At 43.2% G+C, this 19079-nt stretch overlaps 1 protein-coding gene across 1 annotated transcript in view; it reads right to left on the minus strand.

Moving 5' to 3' along the window:
- Positions 1-4105: 4105 nt before the first annotated feature.
- Positions 4106-19079, minus strand: part of slc3a1 (solute carrier family 3 member 1) — a 55426-nt gene continuing 40452 nt past the window's right edge. The window contains exons 6-10 of the mRNA XM_068045209.1: positions 13997-14121; positions 10965-11166; positions 9228-9410; positions 8356-8478; positions 4106-8068 (exon numbers count right to left, since the gene is read on the minus strand). Of these exons, the coding sequence (XP_067901310.1) occupies positions 7628-8068; positions 8356-8478; positions 9228-9410; positions 10965-11166; positions 13997-14121 (1074 nt within the window). The 3' untranslated portion in view covers positions 4106-7627. The remainder of the gene's footprint in view (positions 8069-8355; positions 8479-9227; positions 9411-10964; positions 11167-13996; positions 14122-19079) is intronic.

The following is a 19079-nucleotide window of genomic DNA, read 5'->3' on the forward strand; positions in this document are numbered from 1 at the left end:
CCAAGGCATAGAATGGAAGAGTAGGGAGGTTATGTTGGACAAAAGAGCTGAACTCGAGGTAAGGTGAGAGTGACTGCCCTTGACATCAAGGAAGCATTTGACCAAGTATGGCATCAAGGAGCCCCAGCAAAACTGGAGTCAATGGGAATCAGGGGAAAACTCTCTGCTGGTTGGAGTCATACCTAGCACAAAGGAAGATGGCTGTGGTTGTTGGAGGTCAATCATCTGAGCTACAGGACATCACTGCAGGAGTTCCTCAAGGTAGTGTCCTAGGCCCAACCATCTTCAGCTGCTTCATCAATGACATTCCCTCAATCATAAGGTCAGAAGTGGGGATGTTTGCTGATGATTGCACAATGTTCAGCACCATTCGCAACTCCTCAAAAAATACTGAAGCAGTCCATGTAGAAATGCAGCAAGACCTGGACAATATCCAGGCTTGGGCTGATAAGTGGCAAGTAACATTCACGCCACACAAGTGCCAGGCAATGACCATCTCCAACAAGAGAGAATCTAACCATCTCCCCTTGACATTCAATGGCATTGCCATTGCTGAATCTCCCACTATCAACATCCTAGGGGCTACCATTGACCAGAAACTGAACTGGAGTAGCCATATAAATACTGTGGCTACAAGAGCAGGTCAGAGGCTAGAAATCCTGCGGTGAGTAACTCAGCTCCTGACTCCCCAAAGCCTGTCCACCAGCTACAAGGCACAAGTCAGGAGTGTGATGGAATACTCTCCACCTGCCTAGATGGGTGCAGCTCCAACAACACTCAAGAAGCTCGACACCATCCAGGACAAAGCAGCCCACTTGATTGGCACACCATGCACAAACATTCACTCCCTCCACCACCGACGCACAGTGGCAGCAGTATGTACCATCTACAAGATGCACTGTAGCAACACACCAAGGCTCCTTAGCACCTTCCAAACCCGCGACCGCTACCAACTAGAAGGACAAGAGCAGCAGATGCATGGGAACACCACCACCACCTGCAAGTTCCCGTCCAAGTCACACATCATCCTGACTTGGAACGATATCGCTGTTCCTTCACTGTCACTGGGTCAAAATCCTGGAACTCCCTTCCTAACAGCACTGTGGGTGTACCTACCTCACATGGACTGCAGCGGTTCAAGAAGGCAGCTCACCACCACCTTCTCAAGGGCAATTAGGGATGGGCAATAAATGCTGGCATAGCCAGTCATGCCCACATCCCATGAATGAATAAAAAAAAAAATTGTGTAAAACACTAGTTAGGCCACAGCTGGAGGACTGCATGTAGTTCTGATAATTTCACTATAGGAAAGATGTGATTGCACTGGAGAGGGTACAGAGGAGATTTATGAGGATGTTGCCTGGACTGAAGAAATTTGGTTATGAGGAAAGGCTGGATAGGCCAGGGGTGGTTTCTTTCGAACAGAGGCAGCTGAGGGGGGACCTAATTGAAGTGAATAAAATTATGAGGGGTCTGGATAGAATTGATGGGAAGGCCCTATACCCCTTGGTCCATAACAAGGAGGGTAAGAGGTAGGAAGTTTAAAGGAGATTCGAGGGGAACTATTTTCACCCATAGGGTGGTGGAGATCTGGAATTCACTGCCGAAAAGGGTGGTAGAGGCAGAAACCCTCATAACATTTAAAAAATACTTGGATGTGCACTTGAAGTGCTGTAACCTACAAAGCTATAGACCAAGAGCTGGAAAGTGCGACTAGGCTGGATGACTACTTGTCGGCTGGTATAGACATAATGGGCCGGATGGCCTCTTTCTGTTAATTCTATGATTCTAACTTAGTGATGGCTGAAACAACGGGACCATTAGTGGGTTGGGAACCCACTGGACTCTTCAGTGGACTTTGCCGTGGCTCTCTAACTGAGCAATAGCGTTAACATCCCGCTTTCAGGTTCCCCGACGAAGGCAGGCAGGATCATGAGCTGGATTTTGAATTAAAGGGCATGGGTTGCAATGGCTCACCTGCATGTGGATTTTTGACACTGCAGGAGCCACAGGAATGGAGAGGAGGCCTGGAAAGGCTGCTCCTCATGTCTCACTCATACCTGGAGATCCTACTGAGGGATCTGAGGTACTGCAGTGAGGTGATCTTTCTCAACGACAGAAGGAAGTGAACAACCTCTTCAACCAAGCAAGCGTGGATGGAAGTGACCAAGTAAATCAACAGCAGAAGTGTGGACCCTCCAACCTAGAGCCAGTGCACCAAGAGGATCCAGGGCATCAGAAGGACAGGAAAAGTGAGTGGTATAACATTTCCAGGTGCCAAGCCCCGCACTTAGACATTCCCAGCATTCTTTTGCACAGTGCTCCTCAGAGCAACACACATTGCAGCTCCACTCATTCCTCTCTCTGCAGGCAACTCACATCTCCAATTGAACAGCCAACAGTCACACTCACCCTCATCCTTCTTGCTCACAGTCACCCTCCACAAATGTGGTCCTTCCCTCCTCGCCGTGCAAGCTATTTCTGATACTCATAGCTCTCTGCTTTCTCTCCTTGCAGTAGAAGTGAGCACACAACCTCAGGGAGAGGCAAATACCTGGGTGGTGGTGTTGGCATGGCCCTCCAGTGATAGGTACCTTATCGGTCACTGACAATGCGTATCCAACTGGTCCACTGGGGAGAAGGTCTTGTTCCATGAGGATTCAGATGTCAGAGATGACCTGCCATGAAAACCTGAGCCTCCTGAGGCACTGGTACTCACACATATCGAGAGAGCTCACCCTCTGCCTGTCTTGATCCTGTGTTGGGGGAGCCTTGCCTTCTTGGAGTTGGATCATGGTGTCCATCCCGTCTGCCCTGTGGAGGGGCTTCGGCTGAAGAGAAGGCAGCTGGTGCTACTGCTCGTGTTGCTCCTGCTGTTGGTGCTATTGGCAATGGTGTTGCTTCTGCTCTTGCCCTTCATCAGAGGTGCAACTGCATAAGCTGCTCCAATTCTGTGATGGAGGCTGGCAGCAGGGAAGCGCAGCTGAAGGTGAGTGAAGTGCTAGATAGGTGAAGTGCCTTCCAAGAAGTTGGCAAACACCTGCTAAGCACTGAAAACACTCTCTGAGCTAAGTGCTTGAACAGCAGCCTTTCACCTGGCCATGGCTGGCACTCTCCAGTTTCTTCCTGCTGTGCACTTACCTCAGTGACCTCGGTGAGTTGCTGACAAGTCGGGAATTAAATGCCCTGGCTGGGAAATCCAGAATTAAGGGGTAAAGCAGTTCTTAGTGGGCTGTTTGATTACCTTAATTACCTACCTGATAGATCCAAGGAAATTCCCCGTTTGCCTTCAGTCCCACTCTGCAGAAACCTGAAAGTGGGCTGGATGATGTCAGGACCCTGACCTGATAATTTCGGGGTATTTAACTCCCTACACACATGCAAACCAGCCTCCCCTTGCCTGGGAAAATTTCCCCCTCTATTTCAGTGAGCAAGTGGTAAATCTATGAAATAACAACTTGCATTTATATAGTGTTTTTAACATCGTACAACATCCCAAGGAACAGGCTCACTTGGGAGACAGTGGAAGGTGTTAATATTGATTCATTCAAATTAGATAAATTTCTTTCAGTAAATAATGTTTTGGAATACAGTAGGGTAATTTGAGGCACCACATATAAGTGCAGCATGCTTAGGAGGAACAAATGTCTTTGGAACTAATTCCCAAAGCTCTTCATCACTGGGCTTTTCATCGCATCATGTCTGGGTCTGCTGTAGATTAAATTGATAGAGATTGATTTCTAGAATTAATCAACAACTCCATTCTAACAGCATGCGACAACCAGGAGAGTAGAAAGCAAACTAGATGGACCTTGGCTTTTGTTGTCTAGTAATTCCAAAATTCCAGTATTTAGCTTATGTTTTCAACCTTCCACTTTATAACATAAACACAAAATCTCATAACTTGTTGATCAACATGTTGCTTAAATAAATGAAACAAATCATTGTCAAGTTTTATGTAAACCTTTTAGAAGCTTGTTTAGAATGCAATCAGTTCACGTAAACAATTGTCAGAGATTCTCATCTTCATCCCTCCACAAAGCAAAATCTCCATGTGACCTCTGAAGAATATAGTCAAAAGAATTTCAGCAACATAAATTCATAATTTGGTATCATTCAAATTTATTGTTTAAATCAAAAGGAAGATTCTGATGAGAGCTTGATGCTCATTGATGAAAGCAGATCAGAAACAATACACTGTTAATTTTGAAAATTTACGCCACAAAATGACTCTGGTTTAAAACTTTGTTGTAATTAAGGCATCTATCAGTGTGCAAGGACAAATAAACTACACTACATTTCAAGCCTGTTTATGACCCTCAATTTGGGGAATGCTCCAGTCCAAAAACATATGGTAGGACAAAATGACAGAGCTCAGAATAAGTTTCATATTGCAACTTAAGCAAGGTTTTCTGAATATCAAAGTTTATGGTTATACTGTGATTACCCCAATACCATAAAACAAATCCTTTCAGCAATTTATGCCTTTAACATGGATACCAAGAAAGTTTGCTTCATTGGGTGTGGAAAGTTTTTAGTGACCAGCTTGGTCCAAATACCCCAGTTATAACTGAGTGAGATTTAAGGGCGTGGGGAAAGGAACAATTTTGAATATGACTGACCAGCTACCAACCTGACACTGTTGGGAATCAGGCAGCCCACCTATTTTCATGACACAATCTATGGTGGGCAACCTACCCCACATTTTCCATTGAATGGAAGCTGCTTTTCATGTAACTTCTCCTGTCTCCCCTCAAAGTCAGTCATCACTCTTAGAATTATAAGATTTACTTTATCCATTATCTAATTACACCAGTTACTGATAATATTGTTCAGAAAGATTATTGCTTGTTAAGTACAGCTGACAGTCAATAAGAGCAAATTCTTACAAACCCTTCCACAGTCCCAATTTCACTCTTTGTACAATCATAGATATATTCAGACAAATAAAACTGGTTTGCACTTTTGGTTTGCACATAACAGGATACCAATGCATTAATCAATGGTTTGCAAGCATCAATAAAAACCTGAGGGTTTTTTGTTCATGATGTATTTTGAAAAAGTAATCAGCAGAAAAGTGATATAACATGGAAGGAAAGCGGTGATGATTAATCATACATCTCTGAGCATTCTAACCCCTCAGAATTAAGTGTTAAAAATGCTTGCAAAAAGTTGGGAAAATTTGGTAAAATCTATTAAATGTTACAAGTGAGCAACTAGGTATGGTTTTTACAACTATGGAAACTAGTTTGCTGTGTTTTTGATGAAAACTCAGCCAGTTGGTCTTGTCATTGTTAAGTTGGAGAAAATATTGCTTATCAACAATCTGATGGCAGACAAGTGTAGGGAAGTACAAGGTCAAAGGAGTCCACGATGGTGATTGAGAGGTTGAGCCAAGTGGCATAAACATATCTATGGAAACTGGCCTTACATTTATAATTGTCTATGATTGATGTACCAAGGGATAACTTGAAGGTAAGGAAAAGAAGGGGACCAAGGATGGATTCTTGGGGTACACATGAGGTGGCCCTGCAGGAGAAGAAGCTATTGCAGGACATGAGTTAGGAGTGGAACCAATTGAGGGCCATGCCAAAGAGCGGGAACACAGAAGAGAAACAGTGGAGGAAATTGACCGAGCCAATATCATGAAGAGAATGAGAGGGACAAGAATGAATAGTGCACCACAGTTCCAGCAAAAAAAAGGGTCTTTTGTGAAGGAATCCAGCCATAATAAAGGGTTATAAGGTTAAAAAAGTTATTTTCCTATGAATTGGGGATTAAAAAATTAAAAGCAGGGTTCATCTGCCTGAGGAATTAGAAGAAGTTCTTAGCTATGCCTGGACATGCTCCTGTGGTCAAGGATATGCAACATCCTGTAACATATTTGCCCCATCCTGTAACACAAAGGCAGTTTCTGAAAACAGGAACTCGCTCCTAAAAGCATGGACATCATCACACCAGTAAGGTAATTATAATACAGGTTTTATAAATAATCATTGTAAGTTACCACAGTATAACAATTGATAACATGATTTTTCTATGGATGGACCTAAATCACCTGTCAACTAAATCTGGGAAACTGAGTTATAATCTTAAAACACAGTTGGGTGACAATGGCTGACTACAATTTGCAACTTTCAGCATCCTGCTGACTCTAAGGATGTTGACCAGCATTTGTGCTCACAGCTTCCTGTTGGCTCAGCTTTTCTTAGGAATTAAAGAAGGTGGATCTTACCTAGAAATTAATAGTTATACAGTTTTATTTGGGAAATAGAGGGGGATGAACCTACTTGCAAAGAGGTAACACCCCCCATACGTAAAAAAAAAAGTAATGCAGCTTAGAAACAGTCTAAATATTGGAACCACATAATTGATTTTTAAATTCCTTGGATTCTGTCCGGCGTTACACATGGTAAAGGTACAGCTATTGGGGTGTGGTGACAATAGTTCTCTCCTTAATTGGGATAGAGGTATCTCACTAAACTCTGTAGCTTTCTATGCGGGGATGTAAGGTAAATATTACTTCAAATATTGATGGCTATCTTAAATATTTTACTGTAACAATACTTAGATTTAAAAATTGGATTCTCTACTAGAAACAAGATTATACTTTCTTTTCCTAGAACTATTAATGTTGCGATTGACTTTCCCATCAAATATGAATTGCATGTTTGGTTCTTTAATAAACTTTTATATAATTTAGAAATTATATTGTCTCATATAGTCTTCTGTATCGCAAACTCAAGAACACGTCTCCATGCACTCTTCAATGGGGAGGTACATTATTGAGGAGAGATGCCCAGACCCTTATAATATCCAGATTGTTGTAATCTAGCTAAAACTTGTTAAAAAGGCTATCTGAAGGATGGTAATATTATCAGCTGGTTCCTTTTCTTTGGGGAGAGTTATATCAGTTCTTCAGACCCATCCAAGTGTCTGTGAGATCTATCTTTCTCAACCTTAAGTGAGAGTGATCATTTGGTCAGTATGCCTGATCTGGGATGGTCCCAAAAAGGGGCTAGGATTATCATCCACTTCCCTTTCACTAGACTCAGACCAGTAAGAAGGGAGGATGACAATTGAAAGAATCCAAGCAAGAGGTGATTGGAAAGGTGGGCATGAAATTGGGTGGTACTGATACATTGAAGTATCTTACAAAGAAAAAGGAGAGTGAAAATAACGCATTAATTTAAGAGGCTGCAAGAGTTAGGGTGGAAGAGTTGTGTAGAAAGGTAACAACAATTTTATGAAAAAATGGAACAGGGCCTGAGGTAAGAGGGCCCATTGATGATGCCAGTGAGCATTGTGCTGAGGTGACGTAATTGTATGGTGTGCAGCTGGTCAGGAGGGGATTCAGCTTGCAAAACGTAGGTCTCTGGAGGAAATGAGTTCTTGGTAGCATACACTTTTGACAAGAAAATATTTTATAGAAGATAGTTTTTCATACACAAAACTAAAAGTAAGCAGTAGTTTCATTAATGTGTAATTTGCTCACAGACCAATTCTGAAGTTCTTATAATTTCACGCATCTTCCACTAAGGGAGTGGTTTCTTGCTGTTTTGTACTTTACATTGCTATTGATTAGTGAATCCTCCAAACATCTTTTAATGCTTCTTTTCAAAAACTCTTAACAATTCTTGTAAAGAATATCAAATGTACTCAAATAACATGCTTTCTGTGAAATAAAGCATCTGTCTTTGAATTCTGCCTTACTGTGAACTGGATTGCTCGTTCTGTATTCCAGTACAAGACCTTCCCCAGCACTAGTTATTACTTTGGTTGTTTGAACCTTATTTCCATTTTTATTAAAGTCAGTACCGAGTCTCACATTTGCTTCTTTGGGAAGATATGGAACTTTGCTTGCCAGGTTGACTGTTGAAACATTACCAAAATTCAATACAATCAAGAAGACTGCATCCAAACCATCCAATTCTCTCACATATGCAAACACATCTGTATCGTTCCATATGTAACACATCCAACCCCTATGAATAGGCAACTCATTCCGGCGAAGAACGCTCAGCTCACGGTATAGGGTCAAGGTAGAGTTTTGTTGTTTCTTTTCAACCTGTCAAGATTATTACATGGGAAATAATGAACTATGAAAACATACATCAGTAAAATTAAACATATACATAAAATACAAGTCCCCAAGAACACCAATCAGGTTTAAAATGTCTATATAGAGCATATATTATTGTGTAAGTGATCATTCCCCCATTTCTGACCAGATGGTCTACACCTGAACTTATATATTAAAATCCTTCAAACTCCAGGAATAGAAGTTTAGCTTGTTGTAATTACTTTACTTGATCAGTTTTATATAAATAATACTGAAAATCCTGGTTCACTTACTTCAACATTTACTGTAACAAAGTTTGGGTGGACAGGAAGCCAAGTTTTGTTTGCTGTACTGAAGCCAGCATTAGCACTGTCATCCCATTGCATTGGTGAACGCTGTGGATCTCGATTTGCTGTCTGTAACAAAATATGGATGAAACTTCTGCTACTTCAAAAGATTATTCAACTCTCCTATTTTCTCTTATGTAAAAATATTTATCTATAAACTTAATTCATATTATTTGCCCCTACATTTCCCTTAGATTTGCATCATGTCTAGCCTATCGGAAGAGAAAATTTTATGTTCCATGTCAATCATGTTCCATGTTGGTACAAGGAATATTGTCAGTCTATGACAATTCAGGACATAAACTGCCAATCTCTAGCTAACCTTGCCACCCACTTAAGAACTGAAAAAGCTTAGTATGATTATCAATTTACATGTGAATTTTGGGTTTAAGTTTTAACCTCCCGTGCAACTTAAAATCAACAAGAGCACTATCAAGTGAATAACCAAATGTTGATGTTTCTCCTATCTTGTAGAAGTAAAGAAATTTGGGGCCTATTTTTGGATAACTTGCATCCTTACCACTAATTTTCAGGTGGTGATATGTTAGGGAGAATTTTAACCGGGTTTTGGGTGGGCATGGAGGCAGGCTGAGCAGTCCCTGATGCCGAGCATTATAAACATTTGTGTGGCGGGCTCCAATTTTGTGAGGTGGCCACAAAGGAATGAATGGTTCCCAAACCCATTTTGTATAGATCTGTTACAGACAACAGAAAAGAGATTTTCATTCCAGCAATCTGGACTAGATTTAAGTTCAAATTCCGGACGTAAAAGGTTTAACCTCTTTAATGTTCTACAAAAATTGTCATAAAGAACTTACAGGATCAAATTTGCCAAAAGGATCTTGAATCTCATCTTCAGATACAATAATATTCTCCATTCCTAATTCCTCCCCATAGTAAGTAGTCGGAGTTCCAGGAAGAGTCAGCAGAAGCATATTAATGACACCAACGTACACAGCACCAATACGGGATGCAATACGTGAATTGTCATGATTTCCTACCTAAAAGTTAAGAAAATAGTCTGTTTTAAATAGCATCTAATAACACTACCATATATTAAAACATTCGATTACGATGCCCAGAATATTACATTGATGAACCAGTTCTTATTGCACACATCTTTAAAAACTTATAAGAATTCTCAGAAATACTCTACTTTGATCTCTTTACTCTGCCCACACTTGCCTTACTTGCAAACCAAGAAGAGTTTCCCTATTTCCTTCGAAATAAGACTTACATTTCCCTAACGAGCTTCACTGAGTGAGGTTAAAAAATTATTGCTGAAACAGGAGATGTTTTGTACTGTGGGTACCCATTCCCCACAATCATAATGTGAAACTACACAAACCCATTTCACTCTTTAGACCCAGCAGAGAAAGAGAACTCTGGATTCAAATCTAACCCGCTGCGCTACCCCTTTCTGCAAGAAGGGGTGTTACGATCCCCTTTGGAACCATTAACCTTTAAAAAGAGAAAGTCGAATTCCCAGATATTACTGAAAGAATTATGCCGCAAGATTGCACAATTTAAGCAAAAGACTTTACAAGAGTTAAACAATGCAATACACTACTAACTTAACACGACAATTTGGAAACATTTATACTTTAAACTTAAAATCATAACAGAACATGAAGATGTATACTTTAAACTCTAAATCTCACAGAACATTCCTGTTTGACTTTTACTTCCACCCCAAGAGTTCCCCTAGATGTTACAGGATCTTGGTAGTTTGTTCTTTTCACCTGGGTCCAATCCAAAGTGTACCACAGCTCTTCAAAATTCACTTTAATTTTCCTTAATTTCTCAGCTGTCTTCCAAGGTATAAGATCTCCTGGGGATTCTCCCTCTAGCTTCGGCTAAACAACCGTCCAGTTCTCTTTCAACACCTCATAAATCTGGATTTCCCAGCTTGAGCCTGGACCTTACTCAAAACAGAAACACCCCTTGTTCCTGATGGCCTCTTTGCTCCAGAGCCCAGCTGCTTACAAAGTCAACAGCTTTCCAAAAGTCCACTGCCTTCTCTGTGACCAACTTCCTGACTGTCAGCAAGCACACCAATAAAATACCTGACCCAAAAGGTATCACCCTGCATCATCTATCTTCATAGCCATGTAGTATATGTGGGATGTCCCAGATAGCAATTTAAGCTAATTACCTCTAACTCCCAAAGCATCTCTTTGACTCCTGATACCCACATGAATAATTGATAGTGCTAGCAATGGCTTCTAGTTTCAACTCCAAACTAAATGTGGCCACCTGCTGTTTTATGGCTCTCACCTCTCTACCTCTGTCTCTGTAAGCACTCATGGTGCGATCTTTGACCTTTAAATCCTGTTGGTCTGCAACCTTTTGAAATTCTTTTCCCAAAACTAAAAGTGACTTCTAAAATATTAATGCAAACCATGAACCAGGTGATCATAACAGGGGAGAAAAAATGTTTTAAGCCAAGCAAGAAGCAAATAAGTTCAAATATGCCAAGATTATCAATTATCTATGAAATTTATGGTCAAAATCATTAGCTATTTGCTATGAAGTGTTTGAAGGTAAAGACATACCACCCAGTTTGGCCATTTTCCTGCAGGCATGTTGCGCATCCAGTAATCTACAATTTTAAATACTCCATTTCCTGACATCTCTTTATAGAGATCAATAAGGTAGAAGTTAAAGGGAAAGTCAGCTTCTTGCTGTATAGGTGTTCCATAATACATCATCGTCTTATGAATTTCTTCATTGTCATAGGATTCAGTCATCATAAATCTGCAAAGATGACATGGCTAAGAATATATTCCATACTCTGACAAGCAATCAATAAATAAAGTATTTATCTTAATCTTATGATGGTATACTCCTCTAATCTGTATGGCATGAATAAGGTCAAGAGTTTGCACATATAGAGGCAAAAATGTGTTTGCATCAGCCTCATGGTGTTTATTTTACCACTTGTGTGGTGGGCTCCAATTTTGTGAGATGCTTTAACCAGTGAACTGAAATACAGTAAGAAGGGATTTTTCAACAATCAGTGGGATCATTACAAATGGTCAGGATATTGGGCAGGTATAGGCTTATTCCAGGTCCTACGAAATTAAGGCTCACATCAAGGCATGGTTTCCATTACTGAACACAGAAAAATTATCTAAATTAAATAATGAGATCAATAGCAGCAGCAAAAGAGGCAGCACTGGGGCAGGGTTGTAGATTTGTTTGTCTGACTTTAGTCTAGAAAGATAACAACAAATGCCTGTAAGCAGATAAATATATCTAAAGGCTCTACTTAAACTGCTTTTAAGAAGGTGCAGAACACAAACTAGATTTTCTTGCCTTTTTTCTATAACATCATGACAGAAATCAAATTTTAACCCCCAAAAACAGGTGAGTTTGGTTTAGGTGGGACATCAAAATGTAAAAAATTTCAAACCCAAACCTAAACCTTCTCGGGAGGCAGGTCCCTCACTTAAATATTTTAATGAGGCTGCATTCCTAAGATTTTATCTCTCTTCCAGCGTTAATGCAAGAGAGTCAGGTTTCCTAGGCCTAGGGAAACATGAAAGAATGTGAGGACTGCTGGATGGAACTGCTAAGTGCCTTTACAGCACTGCTTATAGGGCCAGGAGGAGCAGGAGTGCTCCCCTGGCCCACCAAGCTACTTTGTTAACCTCCCCAGTGATTGGTCACCTTTCCCCCGCAATCCAATGTGCTCCATGATCTGCAATCTTCTCCCTGGCTGCCCCCTTCATGTTTGTTTTCCTGTCCTGTGATCTTTTCCAATCCACAATCTCCAGGCCAGACCTCCCACCCCACCTCGGCCCTTTATCAGACCCCCAGCCGGATTCAACAGCAGGCAGGCAATTAACTGCTCACCATCGGGGGTATCGTCCCCTTTAAGGGACAATATCCCATCTCCAAGAACTTCCCACCAATCAGAGAGCTGGCAGCTCAGCAGTCCCAGCAGTGCCACTGGGAGTAGCAGCCATTGCTGGTATTACAGGAAGCCTGGAGCAGCAGCCATGGAGGAGACCCTAGAAGACATGTGAGTGGGGTTGGGCTCATCGAGGCTACTCAGGCAGGCCTCAGTGAGGGGGGGAGGTAGTGAGGTTGTAACTGAGGGCAGGGGTGATCTTTCAGTGGGGGGTCATTGCTGTCGGGGGAGCCCTCCATGGGCCATATGGTGCCCGATCAGGAGGTTCTCCCCCCCACCTCCATGCCCACTAAGAGCCCACCAGGTTTCCCATAACAGTGAGGCCCTCCGATGTTGGCTAAATGCCAGTGGAGGCGGGAGGTGACCCTTAAGTGACCTCTCCCATTCACCATGGGGCCCGCTGTGGAGGCATATCATGGAGGCAAGAGAACGCGGGCACACTGCCTGACGACACCCCATGACATTTTCTCTAACCCCCCACCTCCCAGCCCGTCGTCATGGGCCCCTTAAAATTTGCCCCTGATCTCTCCAGGCCCTCTCATCAATGTTCCCCATGAAATCTCTCCCTCCCTCCTCTATGTTTCCCAGCTGTGTCCTGATGCCCCAGACCTAAACTCTCACTCCCACCCCCCAATAGTTAGACAACATCTTAATCTGCCTGACTGCAGCTGTTAAACTTGACAGGACCTGAAGGAAACCTGTTCTCCATCCCCCTACCAGCTCAGCCCCTCCCACCTCCACCCCAACTCCCTACCCACCCCTCACACAAACCCCCAGTACCTCATCCCCCACCCTGGTTCCCTGCATGACACCCCCCTCAGCTCCCTTCCCCCCTCAGCTCCCTTCCTCACAGCCCCTGGCTCCCTCCCTCCCCTCCTCACATCAACTCTTTCCCTCCCCAACCCTCAGTTCCATCCCTCCCACACCATTTCCCACCAGCTCTCTCCTGCTCTCCCCCCCCACCCCCCCCTCACCTGTCCCCATAAATATCAGGGCCCAAGAGTTTGCTGTATGAGGAGCAAGCAACTGAGTACAGCTTGTTTTGGACAGAAACTGGATCCATGGCACATTAATGAGACTTGGCAGTTAGAATCCTTCCTATTGAGTTAACCTATAACTGTGTAAGACATGGAATGGTTAACGGGGAATCTTGATCATATTACAGAAGAAAGGTAGTTAACATTGCAAAGTGGAGGAATTTAATTTAATTAGTCATGCTCCAACAGAAAGTCAAAATGACTTCTCTGGTTAAATGGGAAAGCTCTCTCCTCTCTGAGTCACAAGGTTATGGATTCAAGGCCCATTGCAGGACTTGAGCTCATAATCTAGTTAACACTCCAGTGTAGTACTGAGGGAGTGCTGTAATGTCAAGGTGCTAACTTTCCTGTTCCACTGGTGCAGATGGATGTTAGCAACTTCATGCCAAGATTCAAAGAAAAGCAAGAATTCTTCCATTGTCCTAATGAAAATTCCTCATTTAAATAGTACCATAAAAAACAGGCTGACTGTTTTCTCACCGCTGTTCATTGGCTTTGTATGTGAAATAACGAACATACTTGTCAACATTACAGTAGCTGCTGAACATCAAAATAATTCATTGTAGCTGAACCACTTTTGAGGTATTTCAAGGATTTCCAGGGAGATAGCATATAAATGCAAATCTTTCTTTACCTGTATCTGCCAGGTTCTGTACTAAACTCCTTCAAAAGGTGTTGCCAACTACGGACAATGTCATGCATGCCCACTTGTGTGTCTGTGTAATCGTGATAGAGCTCATCATATGATGTGATGTTATTCTAGAAGAATAAATAAAGAAAATCTCATTATTACAACTGAATCAGTGCTCCATCTAATGCAGTAATAACAGAGACATTTCAACAATGGAGTATATTAAACCTGAGCCTGAAATGTCCTCTTCTGACTGTCATATGCGCACTTCACAGAAGAAGGCACTGTAAAGTGATCAGGAGCAGAACCCTAGCTGATTTCCCCTCCCTAGACCATGGGCATTAAGACTATCTCACCAGCTGAGATTAGCTAATTCAGCACAGATCGAAGATCTACAAGAAGTTCTGTTTCACATTATGTATATATCAGACAGGCAGTAGGCAGGGCGTCCGCTATGCTTACCCGATGAAGTCAGTGGGAGGCTCAAACCATTTTCGTGATCATGCCATATTTTAATATTCAAAGTGAGCTACAAATTCTACTTGTGCTCTCAATAGGCAGCTTACTCTTTGAGGGTGGGATTGGGGGGTGGGTGGATTCTGGTGAGTCTGCTACCATTTAAAGTCAGCCTGCACCTCTGAAAGGAAAGGTACAGTTTGTGTGTGGAGATCATTGCAGCTACTTTTCAAACGCAGTAAAGATGACTGCAGCCAGAGACCCCACCATATTTTCAGATGCTTGGTGTGTGTAATATAAGGATGTACAGGGTTATTACTGAAGACAGTGAGAGGGACCCCTCCCATTGTACGAGCAATGATGTAACAGTCACACGAGATAGGCCTCTGAAGAAAAGGGTGCAGCAGCATGAAGGATGCTATCTTAGGTGGCTTGTGGATAGTGTATATGGTAACTGTAAATAATAGATTTATTGGTTAACCTTTACCAGAGCCTAAGACTTTCTCTAGAATGTCCTACAATGCCACTAATACAAACCCAACAATGCAAACTGGTGGCAGCGATGAAAGCGACCAGGAGAATTTGAAGATCTCCTTACCTTTGGAAGAAACACCAGGGGAACAACAGAGAAATTTAAAGATAAATACTGGCCCAGTACAGTAAGAAAACTACTTACTGACAGAAGAGGCTGCAAAGAGCTCTGCAGCCTCTCAGACCAGCAGTGTGGGGCTCTGTGTCGGTACTTCTAGCACATCCAACGATCAGATCCGAGTCTTCATGCTGGACGACGATCCAGGATCGGTGAGATAGTGAAACTGGCCATTTATTTAAACGGCACACTGGGGGATAAAATGGGGTGCAGAGTGCGATCTTGGTCGAATCGGCAACTGGGGAGGCGAGTACAGTCAGCAGCCATTGCTCTGCCTTGCCAAGGAGAAAAAGTGCAGTAATCATCAGAAAGCATGGGAAAGGTCAAGGAGCGCGGGAAAGCCCCAAACACAAGACAAACACCTCAAGCCAAGCCTGAAAATTTTAGAATTAAAGGGGAACACCCTAGCAAAGCCTGGCAAATAAAAGGAAGCAATATGGGAATGCCTGAGAGTTTCCAGAATCAAGGTCCCAATCATGTCCAAAACTGGCTAGTATAGAGAAAAATGTTCTTAAGGTTCAGAATTGCTTCTCAACTCCATACTAAATCTGAAGTGGAGCAAGTGAACACCCTCCTGTATTCAGTCGGAGCGATAGTGGACGATGTAATTGTCCAACAAGGGATCAATGAGGCTACCGATAAATTCGAACAGGTACTCCAAGCCTTTGATAAATATTCTAATCTCCGTCCCAATAAAATCTTGGAAAGAGCAAAATGTAATAAGCGGGCGCAGATGATTGGTGAATCTGTAGACTCCTATATTAATGACTTCTAGAGATTGGCAGAAGGTTGCGAATTATGGTGAATTAAATGCAGAACTAATCGGAGACAGGATAGTTGTCGGCATAGCAGATTAATCCTTGTCAGACCTGTTGCCATCCAAGGATGACCTTACAGTGGAAAAGGTCATTCAAATTGTAAGATAGGCTGAAGTTCACAAACAGAATAGGGACATCCTACAAGCTGAAGACAAGCTGTGGATGAGAAGGAGTCCAATGCCCGTCCAATTGGTTAAGTCAAAGCCAGGGAAACACTTTGGGGAACAGAAAAAAGATATGGTGAGAAGGCACATGAAATAAGAAAACCTTGTCAATGTTGTGGAGCCAAGAAGACCCAAAGATGAGAGCAGTGCACAGCAAGTAAAGCTGAGTGTTTTAATTGTGGAAAAATTGGACACAATGGAAAGATGTGCCACAGCAAAGTTTCTGCACAAGATACAAAGCAGAAGACCTTCATGCAAAGAGCAGTGAATCAAGTACAGCTGTACCCACAAGAGAAAGAACCAGGAAAGTTCTTGGGAGAAATCCAGACCAATATTTCTATGTGAATGGACACCTCACAGATTTTTAGCTTGACACAGGGGCTAGTGTCACAGTATTATCTGACAAGACCCTTGGGATAAGAGACATTACCTACAACTGACAGATATACAGTTGCATGGTCCAGGGGAGACACAACTGTGAGTAAAAGGCAAACTCCAAGCAACTCTTCAGCGTAAAGGAAGGCAACTGGTCTAAGACTTAATACGTCTTACACAATCAAGAATTTTCTTTACTGAGCAGGAATGCTTGCTTACAACTGCAGCTGATTAAAAAAGTAGCCGAAGTCAAGCAGACAAAGGTAAACAATTCCTTTCAAACAGAATTCCCGAAGCTGTTCACAGGGCTCGGAAAACTGAAGACGGAGTACAGGATCACACTGAAGGTAGGGGCCAGACCAGTGTGTGTCTTCACACCAAGAAGAATACCTCATCCCTTATTAACCAAAGTCCAAGAACAATTGGAGGAGATGACAAGAATGGACATTGTCTCTCCGGTAACACAAGCAACAGACTGGCGTTCAGCCATGGTTCCTGTCCCGAAGCCAAATGGAACTCCACGAATATGCGTGGACTTAACACAGCTCAACAAAGCAGTAATGCATGAGATTCATCCAATGTCTAGGGTGGATGACAATTTACCAAAACTGTCTCAGAGAACCATGTTTACAAAACTTGATGTCAATAGTGGGTTTGGCAGGTACCCTGGATGAGACCTCAAGGTTATTGACTACATTCATAACACCTTTTGGGTGGTTTTGTTCTAATAGATTACCATTCAGAATAACCTCTGCACCAGAGACTTTTCAACCATCAATGTCCAATATCCTAGAAGGGCTCACAGGAGTGATATGCTACATGGATGATATTTTGATACGCTACATGGATGATATTTTGATACACGGAAAGTCAGTGGAAGAACGTGACCACAGAGTCAGAGAGGTTCTACAGAGACTTCAAGAAGCGGGACTGACTTTGAACAAGAAGTGTGAATTTTCCAAAACTTTGATTCATTTCTTGGGCCACATTGTGAATAATGGCAGATCCTGAGAAAACAAGGGCCATTAAGGAATTTCCTAAACCTACAACAGTTCGTCGACCCCAGAGATTTCTCAGATTGGTAAATCAACTAGCAAAGTTTTAACCTCATTTAACGCAAATAATTGCCTTGTGGGCGTCTCGGGAGAGACCAAGGCTAAGGGAGTAAACCCTCACAGAAAATCCGGAGCGGAACCCCGAAGGTGGTTATGTGTCACCTTTGGCATGTTTCCGGCAGTTCCTGCAGCCATACTGGTGCCAAACGTCGTGCTCTGCACTCCTTTGGACCCCACCAGGAAGGCCGAGAGGGGGGTTTTGACGCTTGGGCAACTCACAACCTCCATACATCCACCCAGGCATGCGCCATGGAGAGGTCACTCCATAGTCGCCCCACAGCGACGAAATCAACACAGAGGCAGCAGTTGCGGGTTATAAGTCCAGCTCAATTGGCGTAGAGATTGGGCGCCACGGGTTGCCTTTGTCAGTGGGAGAGGTCATCGCATCTCACTGGACGCGCCTCAAACCGGCAGCCCCCAGTCAGTAAGGTTCTGTCCCGCCACAGTCCATCTGCTTCAATGGGTGCTTGGAGCTCAGGGTCATTGCCCGACAAGTGGACTGGAACACCGCACCAAACAGCATGACCAAAAAAGGAAAGAAGGTGCCAGCCCTTCGTTTTGCAAGCTGGAACGTCAGAACTATGTGTCCTGGCCTGTCGGAAGACTTTACACAAATCAACGATTCTCGGAAGACCGCCATCATCAACAACGAGCTCAGTAGACTCAATGTGGACATTGCAGCACTTCAGGAGACACGCTTCCCTGCGAGCGGATCTCGAAGAGAGCAAGACTACACCTTCTTCTGGCAAGATAGAGATCCTGAAGAGCCAAGACAGCACGGAGTGGGCTTCGCCATCAGAAACTCTTTGCTCAGCATGATAGAGCCACCCTCAAATGGCTCAGAACGCATACTGTCCATCCGACTGTTCACCTCCTCTGGTCTAGTACACCTACTCAGCATCTATGCTCCAACACTCTGCTCCACACCTGAAGCTAAAGACCAGTTCTATGAGGAACTCCATAACATCATTGGCAGCATCCCCAACACCGAACACCTATTCCTGCTGGGGGACTTTAATGCCAGGGTTGGGGCCGACCATGACTCATGGCCCTCCTGCCTTGGGCGCTATGGCATTGGAAGGATGAATGAGAATGGACAGAGACTGCTTGAGTTGTGTACCTATCATAACCTCTGCATCACCAACTCATTCTTTCACTGAACCCTGTCACCAGGTTTCTTGGAGGCACCCAAGATCACGTCGTTGGCACCAGCTGGACCTCATCGTCACAAGGCGAGCCTCTTTAAACAGCGTTCAAATCACACGCAGCTTCCACAGTGCGGACTGCGACACCGACCACTCCCTGCTGTGCAGCAAGGTTAGCCTCAAACCAAAGAAGCTGCATCATTCCAAGCAGAAGGGCCGCCCGCGCATCAACACTAGCAGAATTTCTCATCCACAGCTGTTACGTAAGTTTCGAAATTCACTTGAAAAAGCCCTCCAAAACACTCCCACAGGGGATGCAGGGACCAAGTGGGCCCACATCAGAGACGCCATCTATGACTCAGCA

Source organism: Heterodontus francisci, chromosome 13 (assembly GCF_036365525.1).
Source record: "Heterodontus francisci isolate sHetFra1 chromosome 13, sHetFra1.hap1, whole genome shotgun sequence".
NCBI classification, from domain to species: Eukaryota; Metazoa; Chordata; class Chondrichthyes; order Heterodontiformes; family Heterodontidae; genus Heterodontus; species Heterodontus francisci.